The 19,921-nt window shown below is 39.4% G+C and overlaps 5 protein-coding genes across 5 annotated transcripts; 1 reads left to right on the forward strand and 4 right to left on the reverse strand.

Annotated features, from left to right (window-relative positions):
* Positions 66-6,229, forward strand: LOC18777046 (pre-rRNA-processing protein TSR1 homolog). Its single transcript, XM_007210296.2, has 22 exons — positions 66-189; positions 276-390; positions 497-573; positions 655-732; positions 857-988; positions 1,115-1,165; positions 1,239-1,379; positions 1,491-1,613; positions 1,747-1,824; positions 2,055-2,147; positions 2,219-2,341; positions 2,507-2,590; positions 2,831-2,929; positions 3,143-3,343; positions 4,015-4,090; positions 4,342-4,445; positions 4,532-4,791; positions 4,878-4,964; positions 5,040-5,273; positions 5,376-5,454; positions 5,561-5,624; positions 5,763-6,229. The coding sequence occupies exons 2-22, from the start codon at positions 306-308 to the stop codon at positions 5,879-5,881; spliced, it is 2,388 nt and encodes a 795-aa protein (XP_007210358.1). The 5' UTR covers positions 66-189; positions 276-305; the 3' UTR covers positions 5,882-6,229.
* Positions 6,411-7,310, reverse strand: LOC109949299. Its single transcript, XM_020564650.1, has 2 exons — positions 6,833-7,310; positions 6,411-6,647 (listed from the first exon to the last, which is right to left on the reverse strand). Exons 1-2 carry the CDS (start codon positions 6,938-6,940, stop codon positions 6,564-6,566), a joined length of 192 nt encoding a protein of 63 aa, XP_020420239.1. The 5' UTR covers positions 6,941-7,310; the 3' UTR covers positions 6,411-6,563.
* Positions 7,532-11,474, reverse strand: LOC18777178. Its single transcript, XM_007210826.2, has 9 exons — positions 11,226-11,474; positions 10,858-11,031; positions 10,150-10,561; positions 9,767-10,050; positions 9,599-9,667; positions 9,449-9,505; positions 9,135-9,187; positions 8,969-9,044; positions 7,532-8,780 (listed from the first exon to the last, which is right to left on the reverse strand). The coding sequence occupies exons 1-9, from the start codon at positions 11,267-11,269 to the stop codon at positions 7,844-7,846; spliced, it is 2,106 nt and encodes a 701-aa protein (XP_007210888.1). The 5' UTR covers positions 11,270-11,474; the 3' UTR covers positions 7,532-7,843.
* On the reverse strand, positions 13,595-16,786 carry LOC18777697 (carbon catabolite repressor protein 4 homolog 3). The gene is made up of 13 exons (XM_007210002.2): positions 16,391-16,786; positions 16,125-16,288; positions 15,968-16,033; positions 15,837-15,889; positions 15,654-15,735; positions 15,406-15,492; positions 15,147-15,239; positions 15,030-15,062; positions 14,793-14,905; positions 14,502-14,613; positions 14,283-14,368; positions 14,104-14,188; positions 13,595-13,969 (listed from the first exon to the last, which is right to left on the reverse strand). The coding sequence occupies exons 1-13, from the start codon at positions 16,662-16,664 to the stop codon at positions 13,877-13,879; spliced, it is 1,341 nt and encodes a 446-aa protein (XP_007210064.1). The 5' UTR covers positions 16,665-16,786; the 3' UTR covers positions 13,595-13,876.
* On the reverse strand, positions 17,877-19,822 carry LOC18776887 (cytochrome P450 94A1). The gene has a single exon (XM_007209858.2). It carries the CDS (start codon positions 19,523-19,525, stop codon positions 17,999-18,001), a length of 1,527 nt encoding a protein of 508 aa, XP_007209920.1. The 5' UTR covers positions 19,526-19,822; the 3' UTR covers positions 17,877-17,998.

Below are 19,921 nucleotides of genomic sequence, written 5' to 3' on the forward strand. Positions count from 1 at the left end.
CCTTTACTCCTTTTAAGTTAAAACGCGGCGTTTTGAGTAAACCCTGCCCAACCCTATTGAGAGAACTTGGGTCCAAAAGTTCGTAACACTCGTACCGCCTCTCTCTCCTTCTCTCCCTCTCTGCTTCTTCTTCAATTCTCTCTCTTTTGGCGGCACGGCGGTGAGTGATCGGCTGCGGCAGGGAAATAGGTAAGCTTTGCAACCCATGGATTCCTCTCTTTCTTTCTCTCTTGCTACTCAGCTTTGCTGCTAATTTCTCTTTGTTGGCTTCGCAGACTGTATAGTGTTTCTCTGCAAGAGCCGCCATGGGAGGCTCGCGAGCTCAAGTAAACAAGCCCCACAAGACGCGCTTTGCCTCCAAATCTTCGCGTAATCTCCACAAAACTTCAGGTTCTGTATGCTACTCCCTCCACCTTCTTTTGTTTGCTGGAAAATTAGACATAACGGCTATGCAATGCAATTGGTGTGTATAAATTGAGTGTTTTTGGTGCTTCAGATAAGAGTAGGATTGGTAAATCAGAGCACAATGTTGCCAAGGGAGCTCGGGCAGCTCGAGTTCAACGTAACAAGATGGTAATTTATTTTAAAAATCTCCCTCTTTCTCATGCCAATCTTCATTTTGTGTACCTAACGCTCAACTTCACTATTCTGTAGTTAAGAGAACAGAAGCGGGCAGCTCTTTTGAAAGAGAAGAGGGCTTCAAGTGGATCAGCAAGTGCTCCCCGTGTGATTGTGAGTATTTTGTTTTCAGTTGGAACTGATAGAGAAAAAGGCTTTGAGGGATTAATGCGCTTATATTAAAATATAAGAACGTTTTTATCAGCTCTATTATCATTCTAACGTCCACTAATGGTAGGTTTTGTTCGGGCTTTCTGCTGATGTAAACCTAAATTCACTTGCCGAGGACCTTCTTTCTTTGTTATCTCCACAAGGTTATGATGCCACCTTGCCAACAGTTGCTTCTGTTGAATACAAACTGAGAACAACGGTACCCCCCCCTCTGCTGCCGTATTTTAATTGAATGATTGTCATATAAATGTTATGGTTCACAAAGTTGTTAACATTGATGACTGATGTGAAGATTTCTAAGTATCTAACTCAAGTAATTCTTTAGGTATTGAAAGCACCTCATGGGGATCTGCTATCATGCTTGGAAATGGCCAAGGTAAGAAATTCTGTAGCTTGTGTATTCATCCTAATTTTCTTGGTTTTTCTGACACAGAAACTCTTTTCTGTAGGTTGCTGATCTCATTGCTTTTGTGGCTTCAGCGAGCTCTTCATGTGAAGGAAGCACATCTGACTACATTGACTCATTTGGAAGTCACTGTCTTTCTGTCTTTAGGTCCCTTGGTTTACCGAGCACTGCTGTGCTAATTCGTGTATGTTATTGTTGATGTGCTTTGTATGTTCATGGAAATATTATCGAACTAGGATAATTAGATTTTGCCCAATTTGATATAGGATTTATTCTCCTTTTTTGGTGCATGTAGGATCTGCCTACTGACATGAAAAGAAGACATGATTCAAAGAAAACGTGTACTTCTAGTCTTGCTTCTGAATTTCCCGAGGATTGTAAATTTTATCCAGCTGACACAAAGGATGAGTTGCACAAGGTATGTGTCGACTACAGATTCTTTAACTTAGCCTTCAATGTTAAAAGTCCAGAGACATGGCATTTTGTTTCGTTTCATATTTACATAATTTGATGCTTCTCATAGCTTTCGCATCATCTTACTATATTTGCAGTTCATGTGGCTCTTTAAGGAGCAAAGGCTCTCAGTTCCTCACTGGCGAAGTCAACGGCCTTACCTGATTTCTCAGAAGGTGCTCATTTTCTATTTATTTAACTTTTTGTTTCATTCTATGTTAGGTAAAGGTGGAAAAGAAATAGGGAAATATATAGTAGAAGTGATGCAGAATGACTCTACATCAAGAAGTTTATCTTATATGGCAAGGCATGTGTGCCTTGTAGAACAACTACTATTCTTGTAAAGAAGAAAAGTTGAATTTGATAAATAAGAAAGATTTTGTAATAACTCATTTTGTGTTTATAGGTTGATATGGTAGCAGATGATTTCAATTCGGGAAATTGTACCCTTCTCCTTACTGGATATCTGCGTGCTCGCAGTCTTTCTGTGAATCAACTGGTAATTAGTTCAGCCAAAGACTTTCCCTTGGTCGCATGATTTGGCAGTTGTCTTATTTTCTTTTATATCAGGTTCATGTTTCTGGTGTGGGAGATTTCCAGTTGTCCAAAATGGAAATTCTCAAGGATCCATTTCCTTTGAATGCAAGAAAAGAGCAGGATTTCATGGATTCAGATGAAGTGTGTGATGTAGAGGTATTGGCTGTTTCATTTAAATATAAGCAGAAGATGTCTATACAATAAGTTATTTCCTTGTAGTGATAAGATTTGGATGCTTTTTATTCATTTGTGAAGCATGTTCATGATGATAAGTTTATCATATGACGTATGTTTCTCCTTTGAAATTTTACCTATTTCAAGGTCCTCCGTTCTTTGGTTCCCGATCCTATGAGGCAGGAGCTGTTACTAGTTGAGAATGTTCCCGATCCCCTGGCAGGTGAACAGGTAACAACATTACATCTTCATTCTATTAATTATTATCTTACTCAATTTCATTAAGAATATGGGTTGTATATTGCTTATCCAAAAATGAATAAAACAAAGATGGGTGGTATTTGAGTGGATGATACCTGAATTACAAAAGAAGAATGTCAATTGGAGTACTCCTCCTATCTCAACCGGTTAATATGTTTTACATTTGGATTTTCTTAATATGCTTCTTATAAAATGGATCCTTTTTGTCAGACATGGCCAACAGAGGCAGAAATGGCTGAGGCTGAAAAAAGTCAGAAACAAAAAAAGAAGAAAAAGAGGACACTTCCTCGAGGCACTTCAGAATACCAGGTCTGCATTTCCTCTCAGTTTCTTCTCTCTTTTTGGTGCAGTGGGGGGCAGAGCCCAGGAAAAAAAAAAAACACAACTTAAAGCGAAACAGTTTCATAATTCTGAATGTTTCAATATATCTTATGTTCTTTGACATTTTTGTTTGTTCATGTTTAAGAGGTAATGGACAGATTTTTTAGTGATATATCAGAGGCATGATTTCTGTTCTTGCAGGCTGCTTGGATTGTGGATGGTACAGATGAAGAGGGATCAAGTACTGATGAGGATGAGGAAGCGGATGGTATGGTATTGGATGAGGGGGACATTGGTTATCCTGGTCAAGAGGGCACTAAGTATTCGGATCTCAGTGATGACCAAGCGTCTTTAAGCTTTGGGAACTCTGATGGAGAAACTGATGTTGATTCAGTAATGATGGTGAGTTTAGCATGTTTATTATTTATGCATCAATGTGATTTTAGTGCGTTACTAACTTACCAGCATTAGTCGGTTTCTCTGATTTTTATCTAACATGAAGACACAACAAATAACAAATGGAACCCCATTATTATGCTACTGTCATTTGCGACTGTGAAAAAAAGTAAGACTTAAGAATGCCAACCACATTCTAGATGGTGAGAATCCCTAGTGTTTCTCCAGGTTAAGCTCAATACATACCACTTTAGACAATATGTTTTACCAAACGTGTGTGAACCACTCGCCTTACTGGCTTGAACTAGAATGCTGAATAGCAAGGGTTCACTGATGATTTGGTCAGTCATTGGTGCTTTGTCAACCTATTTGCAGCATTTTCATTAATATGTAATGCAACAAAGGTCCTTTGATTCTCAAGAATGCCAACTAGGTTATACCTGGATCTTCCAACCCTCAATGCTCATAATTAGCTTTAAAATTCAAGGAAATCTTCCAAAAATAGAAAGAAATAACGGAATACATTGTGTATTTGTCTCTAAGGATTCTATTAACGTTATACTTAAGAATAGGTCATAATGGTAATATTAATGTGCTGTCAGCAAGAAGAAATTTATTTTTCTTTTGTTCCAATTCTGTACGTTGTAGGACTTACTCATTTTGTTTCTATTTTACAGGAAGGTGAAAACTTGACCAAGGAACAGTTGGCGAATGAAATTCAAAAAATAAAGCAAGCACATGCTGATGATGAGGGTACTTATCTTTTTAAAAAGCTATATACTGTTGATTTTTGAAGACAATTGTATTTAAACTCATTCATTAAGGCAAAGCTTTCCTACACATGGAAGCTAAATACTGCTTGAAATAACTTGAAGTTTTGTTATGTTCATTCTGTTGCTATATGATTTATATTGTTAAAACTATATTTGTAGCACCTTGAAGTCAACTATATTACTGCTGCGTTATTTAGTTCGCTTTTAATGGTTGTTTGTTATGTTTTTCAGAATTTCCAGATGAAGTGGATACACCATTAGACATTCCAGCAAGAAAACGTTTTGCAAAGTATAGAGGCCTCAAGTCCTTTAGGACCTCTACATGGGATCCCAAAGTAATATTCCTGTAATTCTGTAATAGTAGTTCACTCTTTTCTGAACATCAACTGTCCAACTGACTTTCGTGTCTGATGAACTTCAGGAGTCTTTGCCTCTAGAGTATGCCAGAATCTTTGCATTTGATAATTTCAACAGAACACAGAAAAACGTCCTTGCTAAAGCTTTAGATATGGAGCAACAAAACAGGGATGACTGCGCCACTGCTAGCTCATATGCAAGGCTGTATATCAAAGATGTGCCAACTAGTGTTGCTTCTAAATTATGTAATCAGGCAAAGACAATGCCTGTTACAGCATGCGGTCTTTTGCAGCATGAGTCCAAGATGTCTGTACTACATTTCAGGTATCTTGTAGTCGGGAAAAATTTGCAGTTTTGTGGTCTTCGTAAAGGAAGGTTTTTTCATGACCCTGGGTGATCTATGTTTGCAGCGTAAAGAAGCATGACTCGTACAGTGCTCCTATCAAAGCCAAAGACGAATTAATATTTCATGTTGGGTTTCGCCAATTTATTGCTAGGTAGTTTCTCTAATGCCATCAACTGTTCTTCTGATTGAGTTTTAGTGATTGATGCTTTTGCTCTTCACTTTGCAGGCCAATATATTCTACTGACAACATGAATTCAGATAAGCACAAAATGGAGAGGTTTCTTCATGCAGGCCGTTTTTCCATGGCTTCAATTTATGCTCCGATCTCCTTTCCTCCTCTTCCTTTGATAGCTTTGAGGAGTTCTGAGGGAGCAGGCACTGCACCTGCAGTTGCTGCTGTTGGTACACTGAAAAGCATCGACCCTGACAGAATTATACTAAAGAAGATTACTTTAACTGGGTACAGTTTATTATTAAATTTTTGATGGTGGTGACGTTTATGGCACAGATTTTTTCCTTTGAATGTTCTGATTGATTGAACTTGAAAGCATATTTGATGCAGTTACCCTCAACGAGTATCAAAACTAAAAGCTTCTGTAAGGTATATGTTCCATAATCCAGAGGACGTGAAATGGTTCAAGGTGAGAATCTCATACCATATCTTTTTAATTTGTGCTGTATCTTATCGAAGTAAAATATTACAATCATTATTGTGAATATGTTTCTTAACGTGCGTGGTGATGGCAGCCTGTGGAAGTGTGGACCAAATGTGGTCGTCGGGGTCGCATCAAGGAGCCTCTTGGTACACACGGTAAGATTATCCCAAATAGTGGAAAACTATTAATCGGAAGATGCCATTTCAGACCTTTCATTTCCATATTCCGGTTGTGCTTTATATATTTTAAGTAGTTATTAAGGGTTTCTTTTGTTCCATATATAATTGTCTCAGGGGCATTGAAATGCATCTTCAATGGGGTCCTCCAGCAGCATGACACAGTATGCATGAGCTTGTACAAGCGTTCGTATCCAAAGTGGCCTGACCACCGGTTCCCCATTCTTGATGCTTGATCAAATAGTGTCCGGCCGGCCATGCGACACTTACCCTTACAGTGCTTCCCAATTCTTGACGCTTGAGAAGATAGTGTCTTGGACGCCTGACTTTTTCTTGCAGTGATTTGCTTTCAAACACACAAGAAAGTCGTGTCTTGTATGGGAATGAAGCTCTGGTTCAGATTGTTGGTTCCAATTTTCATTTTTGCTCTGCTAGGACACCCGAACTTTGAGTGCCGAAGGCTTGATTGTAAAATACCTGTTATTCTTCTCTATATTCTTTTCTTCTTTTTTCGGTTACTTTTTTAGAACACAAAATTTCTTAGTAGTGTAGTGAGGGGTGACCGTTTGCTCCTGTTGCGTGAATTGATTCTCCATTATCACACATACATACATACATACATATATCAGTATGTTTCATTTCTATCCCAACAATTTATAACCAAGACTACATTCTGATGCATAAGATGTTGCAATACAAACACAAAATTTCACATGCAATATTCTTGAAAGCAAATTGGCTTGATGGGTCGTGAAAGTTGGGCTCTTTTTCCTCAAATATAGACACTCTCATTCGAATCAAACTCCAGTACTGGCTAAGTCCAAATACAAAAACATATGATTCAAAATTTCAACATTTTTGTGTTCAACAACCACAAGCAGAAGTAAAAAAGAAAAAAGAACACTGGTAGGGTACAGTCTACACAGACTCTTCAAACTCATTCAATTTCTCTTTCTTCTTCAATTCACTTTCGTACTGTCTCAGTCTCTCCTTCACTTTCTCCTGTATTCATCAAAATCCAAGATTCCATATGAAAATCAATCAGATTACAAAGTTATATTGATAAATTTCTGCTATGATTCCATTGTTTGAGTTGCTCAGGAAGCTATAATTTTCATTTCCGAAAATCAGACAGAGAGTGAGCTTAATAAGAAGAATGATAAACAGAGAGGGGGAGGTGAGAAGACCTTGTAGCTTTTCTCGACGCGGTCCATGACGTAGAAGCCGAGAACGCCACCGAGAATGGTTCCGGTGATGATCCGGGCATAGGCCCAAGTATTAGGGCTCCCAGCCATTTTCCTTCTGTTTCTCTCTCGCTTTCTTTCCTTGATTTTCTCGGGAAAGTTTCGGCTTTCAAGCGGCGCTTTGACGGTGGACGTTGGCCCCTGCCTTTCGGCCTTTTACTAAATAAAAATTTAAGAGAGTAAAAGTGGATGGGTCAAGTCGGACGGGTGGGTCAGTGAACCGGGTTAAGGTTTCAATAGTTGTGAGCTTGGCTGAAGGTTTGTCTTACCATTGCAGATTTCGTTTATTTGGGTTGCATAGAGTTTGTCACTCTCATTTGGGCTACGAGTTAATTTGGTCAGAGGCTGATGCTGCCCTCACTCAGTCTGGAACGAATACGTCGTCGTCTGAGGACTATGGCTCTAATGGAGTGTGATTCACCGTCAGCAATAAAATGCCCCAACTGAAGCAAGAATTGGGAGGAGATCAAATCCATAGGAGCTCTCAGGTTTTGGCAACACAAAGCCACATAAAAGAATTAGAGGAGTCAGTGTAGACTGCTTGTTTTATGGATTCAAAAATGATAACGGTTCAAGTTCATAGCATTGCCAGCAGTGAAGCAGGCGGGGCTTCTAATGAAATTATACCCAACAGACACAATATACTTAGAATGTCACAGTACAAATATCAACATTGAGAAAGCAAATATTGTTCTCTTGGATAGAGACAACATGTTTCATAGATCCAATTACTCTTACAGAATATACACATATGGGTTTTTGTACAAAGCACAATCCAGGCATAAGCCTTTCAGACAGTTTACTCCCCACGAAAAAATTGATGGGGAAGAAACCAAACACTAATTGCCCTGGACTAAAGATGTATAAACATATTTAATCACAGTAATCTGCACCTAAGGGCATGCCAAATCCTGAAGTAAAAAAAAACGGAAATGCATGGGTTTTCTGACTTTATCAACTATTGACCTGTCCTTTCTTCTTCAACCTTAGACCCTTCTGGCTTGATTGCTGGTTTGGAGACGGCTCCACAAGCAGCAAGCGTGACATGACATATGCTAACAGTTCTTCTCTATGCGAAAATGTAAAGTCCAAATGGGCGTACTCAAACTCACTGTATGATACATCAACACCTGCATCATTCATCAACTTATAATGCTTTCTCACCATGGATGGGCGAATTACCTTGTCCTTCCGCCCAGCAACCAGATCAACAGGAACGTCAATAAGCCCATAGTACTCACCCAAGTCCAATGGCTCTGTAGATCCATACACCTCCATGTTAGCAGACGCACTCCCATAATCAAACATTCTAAATTTTCCTGCACGCTTCATTTGTGCAAGGTGGAGGGCCACTTGGAATGATACCCCCGGCATATCATTCATGTTATAATGTGGTATCCCTAACACACCAACCCAATTTGAGCTATCCCCGCCAACAAAATAACTCATTAGGGTCTGAACCAGTCCTCCCACGGCAGGGTAGTTATGGAAGTCTCGTGCCAACTTGTTCAGAAGCATTCGAAAGAATCTGGTTGGTATGTAGAAGCCAGGCACAAGGGGTGCCAGAATAGGAGCCAATAGAAGAAAGACATGTTCCACGACCGTAAACATTAAGCTGGAATCACCATGGAATCCAGCAGGTGACAGTAAAACCAATCTTGAGAGTCTATGGGGTCTCTCTTCTATCCTCTGTGTTACAACATACATCAGTATAGCTGCTCCTCCCAAGCTATGGCAAATGGCACAAAGCTTGTAAGGTTGCTCATCATTGGTTTCTTCCTCAAGATCAGGTTGGCTAAGCTTCAATTCAGCAGTTTTAACTTGGTGAATCTTCTCTATCATTGCAGGTATATCCTGAGTCGCATGCTCATTGATGGAGTACTGCCAATACCTGCATTGGTTGCTACATTCAGTAACTCAATTCATACTGCAATACTTTATGTAATTGCTGGTTTATGCTTAGAAAATCTGTAAATATTGCAGCCTCATTCAATCCCCACCAACAATCTGGGTCGACAGGAAATCAAGGATAAAAATTTCATAAATAAAATAGCAATCAGATCTCATATGTCAACTTACTGTCGTGAGGATATATTTTTGTTAACATGCTCCCTAGAAACCAAGCCACGGAAGTTCCCGAGGAAAACATCATATCCTGCAAAACTAAGAAGCATTAAAATATTTCTAAACCACTACAGTGCTCTCTAATGCAAGCCGCACACACTTGCAAATGAAACTTGCAAACCTTGATCATAGGCTGCAAATGCCGGTGAACCAACAACCCCATTAGACACCCAACTGGACAAAGGAAATAACCAATTAGAAATCATTTTTAAAGGTAGTATATATCAAACAAAACTCTTGTAAAATGTGTGATTACAACACGAAGAAATGGTTACCCATTGCCTCTTCAAAAAATAAAAATAAAATAAAATCATGTTGTAAGATGCGAATATAGTTGTATTAGTAAAAATTGTGGTGGTAGGAAGAATTATGCATCACACTGATCACCCACCTAGGGCACTGGGGAGGAAGGAATCTTAAGAAGAAATAGCTTACCCCATGGATGAATCCAGAATTCCATGTTGTAGATAAACAGCTTTCCGTGAATCACGCCTGCAGCATCGCAATACAGTCATTAGACACCATCGACTTAAAACAAATTTATCACTTGACCAGGGATAAAGAATACAAATAAATCCATCATACCTTGGGAGTCTTTCCAAGAGAAGAACATATCCATCACTAGTGATCACATGTATAGCTTCATATGGGTACCTAAGGCAGACAGAAAGTTCAGCAATTTTAAGAGCATGTGCAACACTCAAAGAAAAAAGGAAAGGTTCTACAATCAAGTAAGCTGTAGCATAGCCTTACCCAAGCTCTGTTATGACATCCTGGCATGTCCGAGCATCAGTATTTAGCGACTGTTGAAATGAAGTATTCCTTTCTTTAGGAGCTGGATCATTCTCTCCGAGTGTAGCTGTGGGGACAGAAACTTCTGAATCACTATCATGACTATCTTGAGCACCACTACTGCTCAATGAATACCATCCAGATAGAGTTTTAAAAGCCTCTGATGGGGAAAGAATAAAATGTGCTGCCTTATGAACAACATCAAATATAGCTTCTATGAATATCTCGATTGCCAGATGAAGATCCTGTTGAACACAAATTGAAGATGAGAAAATATATTAAGAGAAAAAGAAATGATGCATGTAATTCCCAAAACTGGTATGAAAAAGAGTTTATGCAGAAACCTCAATGACTCCACGTCTCCTATCAGTGGTTCGGTGAACAATGTGATCCTTGAGAGTCTGCATTTTATTAATAGCTCGTGCTTGCAGGACCTGACCGCTTCCCGGTGCAGAAGAGCCGTTTGACGACCTAGAATAAGACAATTGGAAAATACGAACTGGAATCCCGAGCAGAAACCTTGCGGGAAGCAAAATCCAGAAAAATACGTATCTGATCCACATCCATCCCATCCAGTGCCTATCGTTCCTACTGAAACTAGAAGCCCGAGAGACTCTTGAACTTTGAGATAGTGGTGATCCAGGAGATGTGTCTCCATCACTATCTTCATCTCCATATGGGTAATCAAGGCTCGAGCCATCAGAATCAGAATCCACAGAAAGCTCATGTATGAAATGATTGAAAGAGGACACTCCACTACAAACATCAAACAAAATGGACATGTCATTTCAGCAACTAATATATAATATATATGTAATATGTCGGTTGCACTACAATTTACAAGAAATATATCAATCAAATTAAAGGAACTAATTCTATATACAAAATAACAACTGCCCACGAAAACAAGAACAACCATAACATTCATTTATCATGAATAACCCCCCAATTCCCACAATTTCAAAACGAATTGCTAAGTACCGGACAAATTCAAAAATCTGAATTATTCAGTGCGCTTGCAAATTTTGCTGGGGTCAAAACACACAACTTACTTTTCCATCCAGCGCGGAAATCGAGGTCCCCGAAAGGTGGGCCTGAGCTCCCAGCCATGAATGCCTTCAAGGATGTTAGCCTTCCCAGGTAAAAATGTCAATAAAAGAGCTGAAACTCCATTAATCAACCTCACAATATTGTTCAGCGACTCGTATGTGAACGTCTTCACTGACCTGCACTACCAAACACCAATCAACAAACACAAACAAACGCTTTGATTCCAGAAACAATACAAACCAAAATTTGAAAAAAAAAAAAATTTGGCACACATGAAAAAGTATCAATTTTTATATGTATAGATAATGGGAATTAAACCAATTCCAATCAATTTTGTAAAATGCGAAAGGAAGGAAGAGGAGGCTCTCACTCTTTGGTGACAGCGATGATGTTGTCAACGACCCGTTGCATCATCTCATAATAATTATCAGTAAATTTGATTTGTATCAGATTTCTGCGACAAGAAAAAAAGAAAAAATTCTGAAACTTCGAAAATGGAAACGAATCTGATCGGCAATTAGGATCGGCGTGAGAAGAGCGAGGGAAATCGAGAGAAAATTTTGGGAGCTCCGATATTTTAGGACACTCAAATTGACAGCAATAGGGTGAAGGCAAAAAAAGGAACGGCGATTCTTGCCGTAGAGGGAAGGCAGCCAAGGAAATCCACGTGGTGGGCCCTCAGTGGGTGCCTCAAATGCGTGTCGCTCCCTGGTCTTTTAGTGTGGATCACGTGTACACGTAATGATGCGAAATTTAGGGCTTGTTGTACACGTGCTTCTGGGATATATCATATCATATTTATTATTTTTATCTGAACCACGACTAGTAGGGCCCATTAGGAAGTGAACGGACTGGATTCGAAGATGGACAAGGGCCGATACGATTTATGACGTGTCGCATGCGGATTTAGAGACTACATGACCTTATGCTGCCGTGCAGCCACAGGAATACGTGACGCGGCGGATGCCATTCGTTCAAGTTAACATCTCTGCCGACTAGAATGAGCGGCAAATTTTACAATTTTCTTTTAATCTAGAAAACATTATATAATTAAATGGCTTATATTATAATGAGATCTATATATAGTAAAAGAACATTAGGATTGAATTTTTTTTTTTTTGGAAAAAAAAAACCTCTACGGGAGAGAGGGAGATGTCCACTAAGGAGCTGTGAAAAGGTGCCCCCCTCACGTGAGCCAAACGTAAGAGCCAACTCAAGCTAGATCCCCAACCCTGGACTACCCTCATGCATTTACATGCTTTCATCTCCAGAGAATTGGCTTGCCCACCCCAACCTATTGGTGGGAATCAAACTCCAATTCCACCCCCAAGGTTTGATGGTTGGTATTATGATTGAAGTTTTAGATAACACAAATTTACCTTATTTAAGAAAAAATTTCAAAAGCACAATTATTTTACTATTCTTCTTTTTTTGGTTGGAAGTAGATTTCATTAGAAATCCACGAAAGGGTACAACAATACAACATAAAAGTGAGACCCAACTAATTGAGCTCAGCAACAAAGCAAAAAGGTCAGAGGCTCAAATTAAATGCAAAAGCATCAGCAACAAGCTTAAAGCCCAAAAGGCGATAAGCCCAAACCAAGGCCAAGATAGCAAACAAACCCAAAACAAAACTCAGCCGAGCCTCTGCTACCACCGCCTGAGAAGACATCACCGGGACAAGTTGAGGGGATGAGCTGCCACACCCAATGGGCACAAAACGAAAAAGCACAGAAGTTTTGAGAATTCAAGAGCAGAGTAGTAGAAAATATAGCCATAAGGGCAATTTCAATAGCGGCATCGAAAATGCCTAACTCCATACAGTTGTCCATGTACCAGTAGAAGATTTAGCAGCTACCGCTGCCCCTGCTTCTTCACAAACCACAAATCCACCAAAATACCTTAAAATCTCACAAATTACATAAACACATACAAGAAAAAAAATCAAAAAAAAAAAGAAGCCCCACATGAAGATCATCACCTCCCAAATCAAAACTGACAAAGCACCAAAACAAACATAAAAACCAAACAAACAGCAACATAGTAGAAGGAGGTGGTGCAGGCATCTGAGCAAGAGCAAAAGCTCGAACTTTATGCATCTTCAAAGTTGTACGCGAGAAAACGCGTTTTTAGCTAGTCGAAGCAGCCACAAGGTGAAGCTAAATCAATAAGAATAATAAAATTTCAATGGGAAGGGATGATACCAAGACCATAGAGAAAGGATTTGAATGGAGTGGGTGGGGGAGATAAAAGGAAAGGGATAGAAGAAGGGACAACTGAATAGAGCGGTGGGAGAGCCACCAAAGGTGGCAGAGGAGCCACCCCGAAAGGCGGTGGGAGAGCTACCAGCTGCTCAGAAGAGGGCGATAGAGATGAGAGAAATTTTAGGGAGGAGAAGCCTCTCTCTCTAAAGCTTCTCTTTTTTTTTTTTATGGAAAAAAAAATAAAGAAAAAAAAGAAAGAGACCATTTTCGACGTTTAGGATGTAGAAGTTCATACTTAAAGGAAAAAGGAGAAAAGTACGAGTACCTTTATTTAGGGGAAAGTGCTATACAACTAGAGTGTCATAAGAAATCCCTTATAATATGTCAAGATGTAAATTAGAACTTTTATACTTTTAGGTAAATTAATAAAATCTTTGCAAATTTGGGTTAGGTCATATGGACATGACTTTTTGCATCCAAGTTCGGATAGTCTGTAGTTTAGAGTAATTTAGACCTTCTATAAATAAATAAAAACTGAAAATAAGAAAATCTTTCAATTAAAAAATTATACTAGTTTAAAAATGATTTTTAATACAAGGACATAGAATTTTTTCACCAGGCAAAACCATGACATATTGAGCTGGGTTACAACCTGTGCTTTATATTCCCTTTTACTTGCTATTCAAGCTATAACATGTTTGTTTAATGAAGTAAATATAAGATCCGAGGATCTGCTTCCAAATGATTTTATGTGGGATAAACATACACGGTGTGACAAAAAAATTGTTTCCTTCTCTAAATGCTCGGACAAGGTTGCTCAGATACTTGAGGCAGCTGTTTTGTTGTCTCCATTTGTGTCCAGTGTGAAGGCAAACTCAGAAACTAAGGCCAAGTGGTCGCTGCCCACTTTCTGTGTACAAGCATGATAGATAGAAACAGAATATTAGATTTGAAGATAACATTATACGCTTATCCACAATCATAATTATTCACCCTTGTTCCAGGTCTTATTGCAAACTAGACCAGAATCCAAAGTTTTCCTACCTTGCAAGGGAGGCTACCAATCCTCTGGAGAATGTCAACTGGAACGGTATCTATAACTCCAGTGGGCACAAGGCCATCAGAGTACCTGTATGAAACAGAAGCATTTCATTCGTTTCATTGTCATCATAACCAACTCCTCCTCCAACATTAGAATTATTGTTACAAGAGAAGCAATTTACCATAAGTAGTCAACAGTTCCAAGAAATTTTGAGTGGTAGGAAGTCGCTAACGGTTCGCCGTTGGATCCTCGTGTTCTAGTCGTACCCTGAAAGTATGATATGTTGTACTTAGAATAACACCCCAAACCAACTTGATGCATAAAATAGGAACATAATGTAGCAGCATATTAAAAGCTGGAGTATTGAACAACCAAGTGGTAAAGGTGTAAAATTTTGTACCCGCACTGTGGCATAGGAACTGTTAAGCTTCAGGGGATGCACAACTAAATTGCTCTCAGCATCTCCAGTTGCAACTCTAACCTCTTCATCTGTCCAGCAATGCTTCAACAATCTGAAAATGAAAACATTCAAGCAACATAAGACATATAACTCAGTCATCTTATTCAAAGAAAAGGGGCTGACCTGCCTGACAAATTTCTCATTGATGCTTGTAATGCAGGTCGTCGGTTTAGGAACTAAATGAAAACAAAATAGAAAATATGTTTCTGCGTTATAAGATACGAGAAATACCCGTCTATCAGTGTAAGTGGACTGCTAATTTCTTGTTTGACTCCTAAAACTTGAGCAGGATGACAGTCTCTCTGCCCAGATAACTCTCTTCTGTCATATAACATGATATTCAGCTGTAAAAAAAATCATACGGATATCAAAAAACATAATGGATGTATGTAATATATCTATTCTGATTATTTGCATCACCAATGTATATTAATTAAGTGGATAACATCATAAAAGCAAGCAATTCACCTCAGATGTTGACAAGAACTTGTATATTGCACTCTGTCAATAAGCAGGAAACTAGTTTAGCTTTAGCTTTGTTACTGTAAAAAGCAGAGCAAACAATGATGATGAAAGTTATCAAACCTGCGGAGTGCTATTGAAATCACCACAAAGGACAATGGGGGCATTGCCCCATCTCTCTGAGAGGATTTGTGCCCTTGATATGAGAAAACGTATCTGAAGAAACAAAATGATTCAATTACAAACCAGATTAGCATAATGCCCCAAAACGTTAAAAATCTGTGTTTTTTCCTGATGTCTTTGTTCAGGTGGCCAAACTTCTATTTAGTATTAACACTAGTCATTAAGCATAAGGAAAATGACATCAATGAAAAGAAGTTACCTGGCCCAATTTTACCTCCCCTCGGCTTGGGTTATAAAGCACGTGTATGTTACCAATCACGAACCTTCTTGATTCGGCTTTCTGCATCTGCCTGTATGGAATGAAATTAGAAGTGGAAACGATGGATACGATCTTGTTAAACAGAAGATTACATAAAAACAGGGTTGATTAACTCAATCTGAAGTGAAGTAATCTCAGAAGTGTGACAGGTATAGAACAAGTTATTAGCAGATGCTTGCAAATTGTACCTCAAAAACCGAGAGTTGAGCAACATTGTCACGAAGTCCATAACCCTTGAATTCAATGCTGTGTTCCTCTAACAACTGAAAACTGACATAATGAAGTGGAAAAGCTATTCAATTTGTCATGGCATCACAAACACTATAAACCAATTGATAAAATGAAAAATGAAGCACAACCAACCATCTTACTTATCAGCCTTCCAGAAAATAGCGCAACCATCAACGGTATCTCCCGTGCGTCTCTGCCATTGCAAACAACATATTCAGAAAACATTTCTTATTTCATAGACAAGATTGGTACATAATATGGAAAATCTAACCTTATACGACCCAAGATATCCCACTTTCGCTAGAATTTCTGATAGCTCAAAATACTTATCTACTTCCTAGTAAGACCACATAAAATAAAATATATAAAAAATTAATTAACAGGGCAATAAAAACAAACAAATTAATCAAGCTTATTACTTTACTTACTTGCAAACAGATTATATCAGGGTTCCATTGGACAAGTTCATCGCATATGACCCTCTTACGACGGTCCCATTTGAGATAATGGGAAGGCACGTTGCGGTACATATCTCTATGCGCGAAAGCATTTCTATCCCCCAAAATGTTATACGAAGCAACCGTAAATCTATCTGCAGCATAACAAATATATATATGCTATGATTAAATAAATACAAAGACGATGCATGCATAATTAGTATAGTAATGTTAATTAGAAGAAGGATGATATGGACCTTGAGAAGACAGTGGTTGTTGATTATCGGTTTGGATCCAATGGCGTACAACATCCGGAGCATGACTTGACTGTCGCCGCTTGAGGGGGTTGTACAATGGACGAGCTGTGTCGGAACATGTAGATGATGAGTCTTTGGAAGCGTCGGTGCAGCAAAAGACGGTGGGCTTGCTGCAGAGGAAGAAGGAGGATGGGCCGGTGGCGCTTCTCGTCGGTGCGGCTGTTGTTACGGATACGTGGCGCCCGCAGAGCCAAGAGGAAGCGTCGCACCGCATCGTTCGTTGAACTAGAAGATGAGGTGAGGTGTGTGCGTGCGAGCGAGGGCCTTTGGGATGTCTTCAGAGGGGGATTGGAATTTGACTTGTTGACTTGTTGACTTGTTTGCTTACGTAACTTACGATATGAGTTTATTGATGGATTTACTGTTACTGTTTCATTCTGAGTCTTTCAGATATTCTCAGGGCCACAAGGGAGAGAGAGTGTGTGAGGGTGCATAGCTGCCAAATGCCATCCATCGAGCAGTGAGTTTCTTGTCTTTGGCTGCATTCATCTTTCATTGTCGCATTCTTTTGATTTATTCTATATTAACTTCGTAACTTATACCAACAAATACCCATTTGCTACCTAAAATAAAATCATAGGGGAAAAAGTATTTTCAGTCCTTATAGTTTGCCTTTTTTTTAATAATTTTTGTAATAAAAATAGTATAGCCGCGCGGCTATACTTTGTTTTCCTTGGCCATACAAAAAAATAAATCGTATAGCCGAGCGGCTTTACTATTTTTGACACGTGCAACCTAGGCGGTAAGTGGGTCCTTTTTTAAATATATAAAAAGGGTACAGCCGGTCGGCTATACCCGGTTTTTTTTTTAAATCTCATAACCACCCGGCTGTACTCGGTTTTAATAATGTTTATTTAAAAATAGTTTAGCCACGCGGCTATACTGACTTTGACACGCAGGCGCCCAATCGCTCGATGCGTCCTCTTTTGTTTTTTTAAATTTTTATAAAGAATATAGCCGCGCGGCTATACTGGATTTTTAAATTTTTTTTTTATAAAATAGTATAGCCGTAGATTTTTACTAAATTGTTTTAAAAAATATTGTAGCCATTTTTTTAAATTTTTTAAAACAGTATAGCCGCTCGGCTATACTTGATTTTGACTAAATTATTTTAAAAAATAATATAGCCGCACGGTTATACACTTTATATAGTGGGATCTTTTTGTTTAATATCCGCGTGGCTATACTCGATTTTGCTCTTAAAAAAATAATTTTTGAAGTCCAATTGTTTTTGTTCCCTCTCTCTTTGAGTTCATTCTAATCAAGTTGCTTAGCTCCTGTTCTAAATTAATTAGCATATATCATGCTGTAGTCCATTTTTAGTTTCAACGGAGCAGAGATTTTTCAAATTACAGAGAGGTTGGCTTTGCACTTGACTGCTATGCTATGTTATCTCATCATGTCATTCACAGTTTCTATGTTATGATTCAAATTAGTCTTAATAAAAACTATATATATTGTGGAAGATGCGATGCCATTGCCAACTAAAGAATGCTGACACCGACAACTCTGATTTTAATTCATTACACAAATGGCAATTTAAAATCCTCATGCATTTCTACTGAGCACCCTCACTGGCAATCCACCTTTTATCCTGAGAGTCAGCGACAACAGATGCTCAGGACACGTGTTCTTATTTGGTACGTCGATCTCAAACCTCTCCATCACGGACGCTGCAATCGACTTCATCTGAATATAAGCCAGATCTTTTCCGAGACACATCCTGGGCCCGGCATGAAATATCGGAAACCGAAACGCACTCTCCACCTGACACGTGCCATCGTCGTCCTTGAGCCACCTCTCAGGCGAATACTCACGGCAGTTCTTCCCCCATATCCCCTCCATCCTTCCCATGGCATACGCGTGGTACGTCACGAACCACCCCTTCCTAAGAATCGTCCCATCCGGCATGACGTCGTCGTTTAGGCAAGCCTTTGTGTCGACCGGTACCGGAGGGTACAGCCTCATGGCCTCCGAAATCGCCGCATGCAAATAGTGCATGTCTCGGAGCTCGTCGAAATTATACGTATCGCCGATACTTTTACCGTTTCGGATCCGAATCGTTGCTAGCTCCTTTAAAATGGCGAGCTGGACTCGTGGCCTGGACGACAAGAGCCAAAAGAACCAAGTCAGAGCCGAAGATGTGGTGTCTCGGCCGGCGAGAATGATGCTGATGATGATATCTCGGAGAAACTCGGGCGAGTTGTTGTCTTCAGTAATCCCGATAAACCGGGACAACAAATCTTGATGATCTCCTAATTCTTCGATTTCCATTCTGGACCTTATGATACTGTCCGCGAAGTTATGAACGGTTGCGATTGATTCTTTTAATCTTCGCTCTGATCCAACGTTGAAGAACTTCTTAATCTTGAACACAAACGCAAAAGCATACAAGAACCTCCCCGAGATAAGCGTGGCTGCGTCGTCAAAAGCCTTCATGAACTCATCGGAACCGGAAGCCCTTTCTCCATCGCCTCCGCCAAGACAAACCGGGTCGACGTTAAAAGCCAATTTACAAACATTGTCAAACGCAAAGCGTTCCAAAACGTCTTGTAAATCCAAACGACATCCCGTTTCGGCGGCTTTCGCTAAACACGGAATTAGCCTGGACTGAATCTCAGTTTTCACATTTTCCATGACGAAGTTTCGGAGGGATTTTGTGTTGAAGGCATAGCTGGCAGTCTTTCGCTGGACTTTCCAGAGTTCACCGTCGGCGTTAAAGATTCCGTGGCCGAGAAAATCTTCAATAAGCGATATGAACCGGTCACCTTTTGGGTAGTTGTCGAAGTTGGTCTTGAGCATGTGCTCCACGTTTGACGGGTTGGCGGTTATGATGCCTCCGATTTTACCTGGGCGGCGGAAGACGGCGGTGTTGGTGGGGCAGGTTGTGAGGATTTCGGTGGTCCAGTCGAGAAATCGGTGGCGGTTCTTGAGGAAGGAGGGTAGGGTTCCGACAATCGGGTAGACTGTGAAGCCTGTGGCTTTGTATTTCTTAGGTGAAATGAAGAAGTGCTGGTAGAGATAGATGGAGAGGAAGATAAGAAAGAGGAAATATTGGAAAGATAAGAGCTCCATGGCATTGGCTAATAGAATTAGTGCGGTGACAAATGTTCTTCTATATAGTGGAGTAGGAATGAGTGTAAATGGCTCTAGCGGTTTGTTTTTTTTTTTTTTTTTCCTTTAAAACAATATCTAAGGATAGGATCTCCTAGACATTTAACATAAAGTTGCCATCTCATTAAAACATAATCTAAGGGTTAATGTTTGGACACGTGTATATTAAATTGTATTTAGCAACATGTGAGATGACTTGACATTTTGAAAATCCTAACAGAAGATACGAATTCCTTATTTATATGTGTAATTGAGAAAATTGAATTTAAATTTCTCTTTAAACATTAAAAAAAGAAATACCACATGAGAGTTTTTGTATATATATTATCTTTTTAAATGTAACAATTGCATTTTGAA

This window comes from Prunus persica, chromosome G5, assembly GCF_000346465.2.
Source record: "Prunus persica cultivar Lovell chromosome G5, Prunus_persica_NCBIv2, whole genome shotgun sequence".
In the NCBI taxonomy this organism is placed as follows: domain Eukaryota; kingdom Viridiplantae; phylum Streptophyta; class Magnoliopsida; order Rosales; family Rosaceae; genus Prunus; species Prunus persica.

Excerpts from the sequence above, each read along its gene's own strand:
- LOC18777046 (XM_007210296.2), top strand. The coding sequence starts at position 306 with ATGGGAGGCTCGCGAGCTCAAGTAAACAAGCCCCACAAGACGCGCTTT. Across the intron at positions 989-1,114 it reads AATACAAACTGAGAACAACG|GTATTGAAAGCACCTCATGG; the intron begins GTACCCCCCCCT and ends GTAATTCTTTAG. Across the intron at positions 4,965-5,039 it reads TTTCGCCAATTTATTGCTAG|GCCAATATATTCTACTGACA; the intron begins GTAGTTTCTCTA and ends TTCACTTTGCAG.
- LOC109949299 (XM_020564650.1), bottom strand. The coding sequence starts at position 6,940 with ATGGCTGGGAGCCCTAATACTTGGGCCTATGCCCGGATCATCACCGGA. Across the intron at positions 6,648-6,832 it reads GCGTCGAGAAAAGCTACAAG|GAGAAAGTGAAGGAGAGACT; the intron begins GTCTTCTCACCT and ends TGATGAATACAG.
- LOC18777178 (XM_007210826.2), bottom strand. The coding sequence starts at position 11,269 with ATGATGCAACGGGTCGTTGACAACATCATCGCTGTCACCAAAGA. Across the intron at positions 9,188-9,448 it reads ATTCTGGATTCATCCATGGG|TTGGGTGTCTAATGGGGTTG; the intron begins GTAAGCTATTTC and ends TCCTTTGTCCAG. Across the intron at positions 9,045-9,134 it reads ATTTGCAGCCTATGATCAAG|GATATGATGTTTTCCTCGGG; the intron begins GTTTGCAAGTTT and ends TTAGTTTTGCAG.
- LOC18777697 (XM_007210002.2), bottom strand. The coding sequence starts at position 16,664 with ATGCGGTGCGACGCTTCCTCTTGGCTCTGCGGGCGCCACGTATCCGTA. Across the intron at positions 15,240-15,405 it reads GGGAGGTAAAATTGGGCCAG|ATACGTTTTCTCATATCAAG; the intron begins GTAACTTCTTTT and ends TTGTTTCTTCAG. Across the intron at positions 14,614-14,792 it reads CCACTTACACTGATAGACGG|ATTGTTGAAGCATTGCTGGA; the intron begins GTATTTCTCGTA and ends TTTCATTTTCAG.
- LOC18776887 (XM_007209858.2), bottom strand. The coding sequence starts at position 19,525 with ATGGAGCTCTTATCTTTCCAATATTTCCTCTTTCTTATCTTCCTCTCC.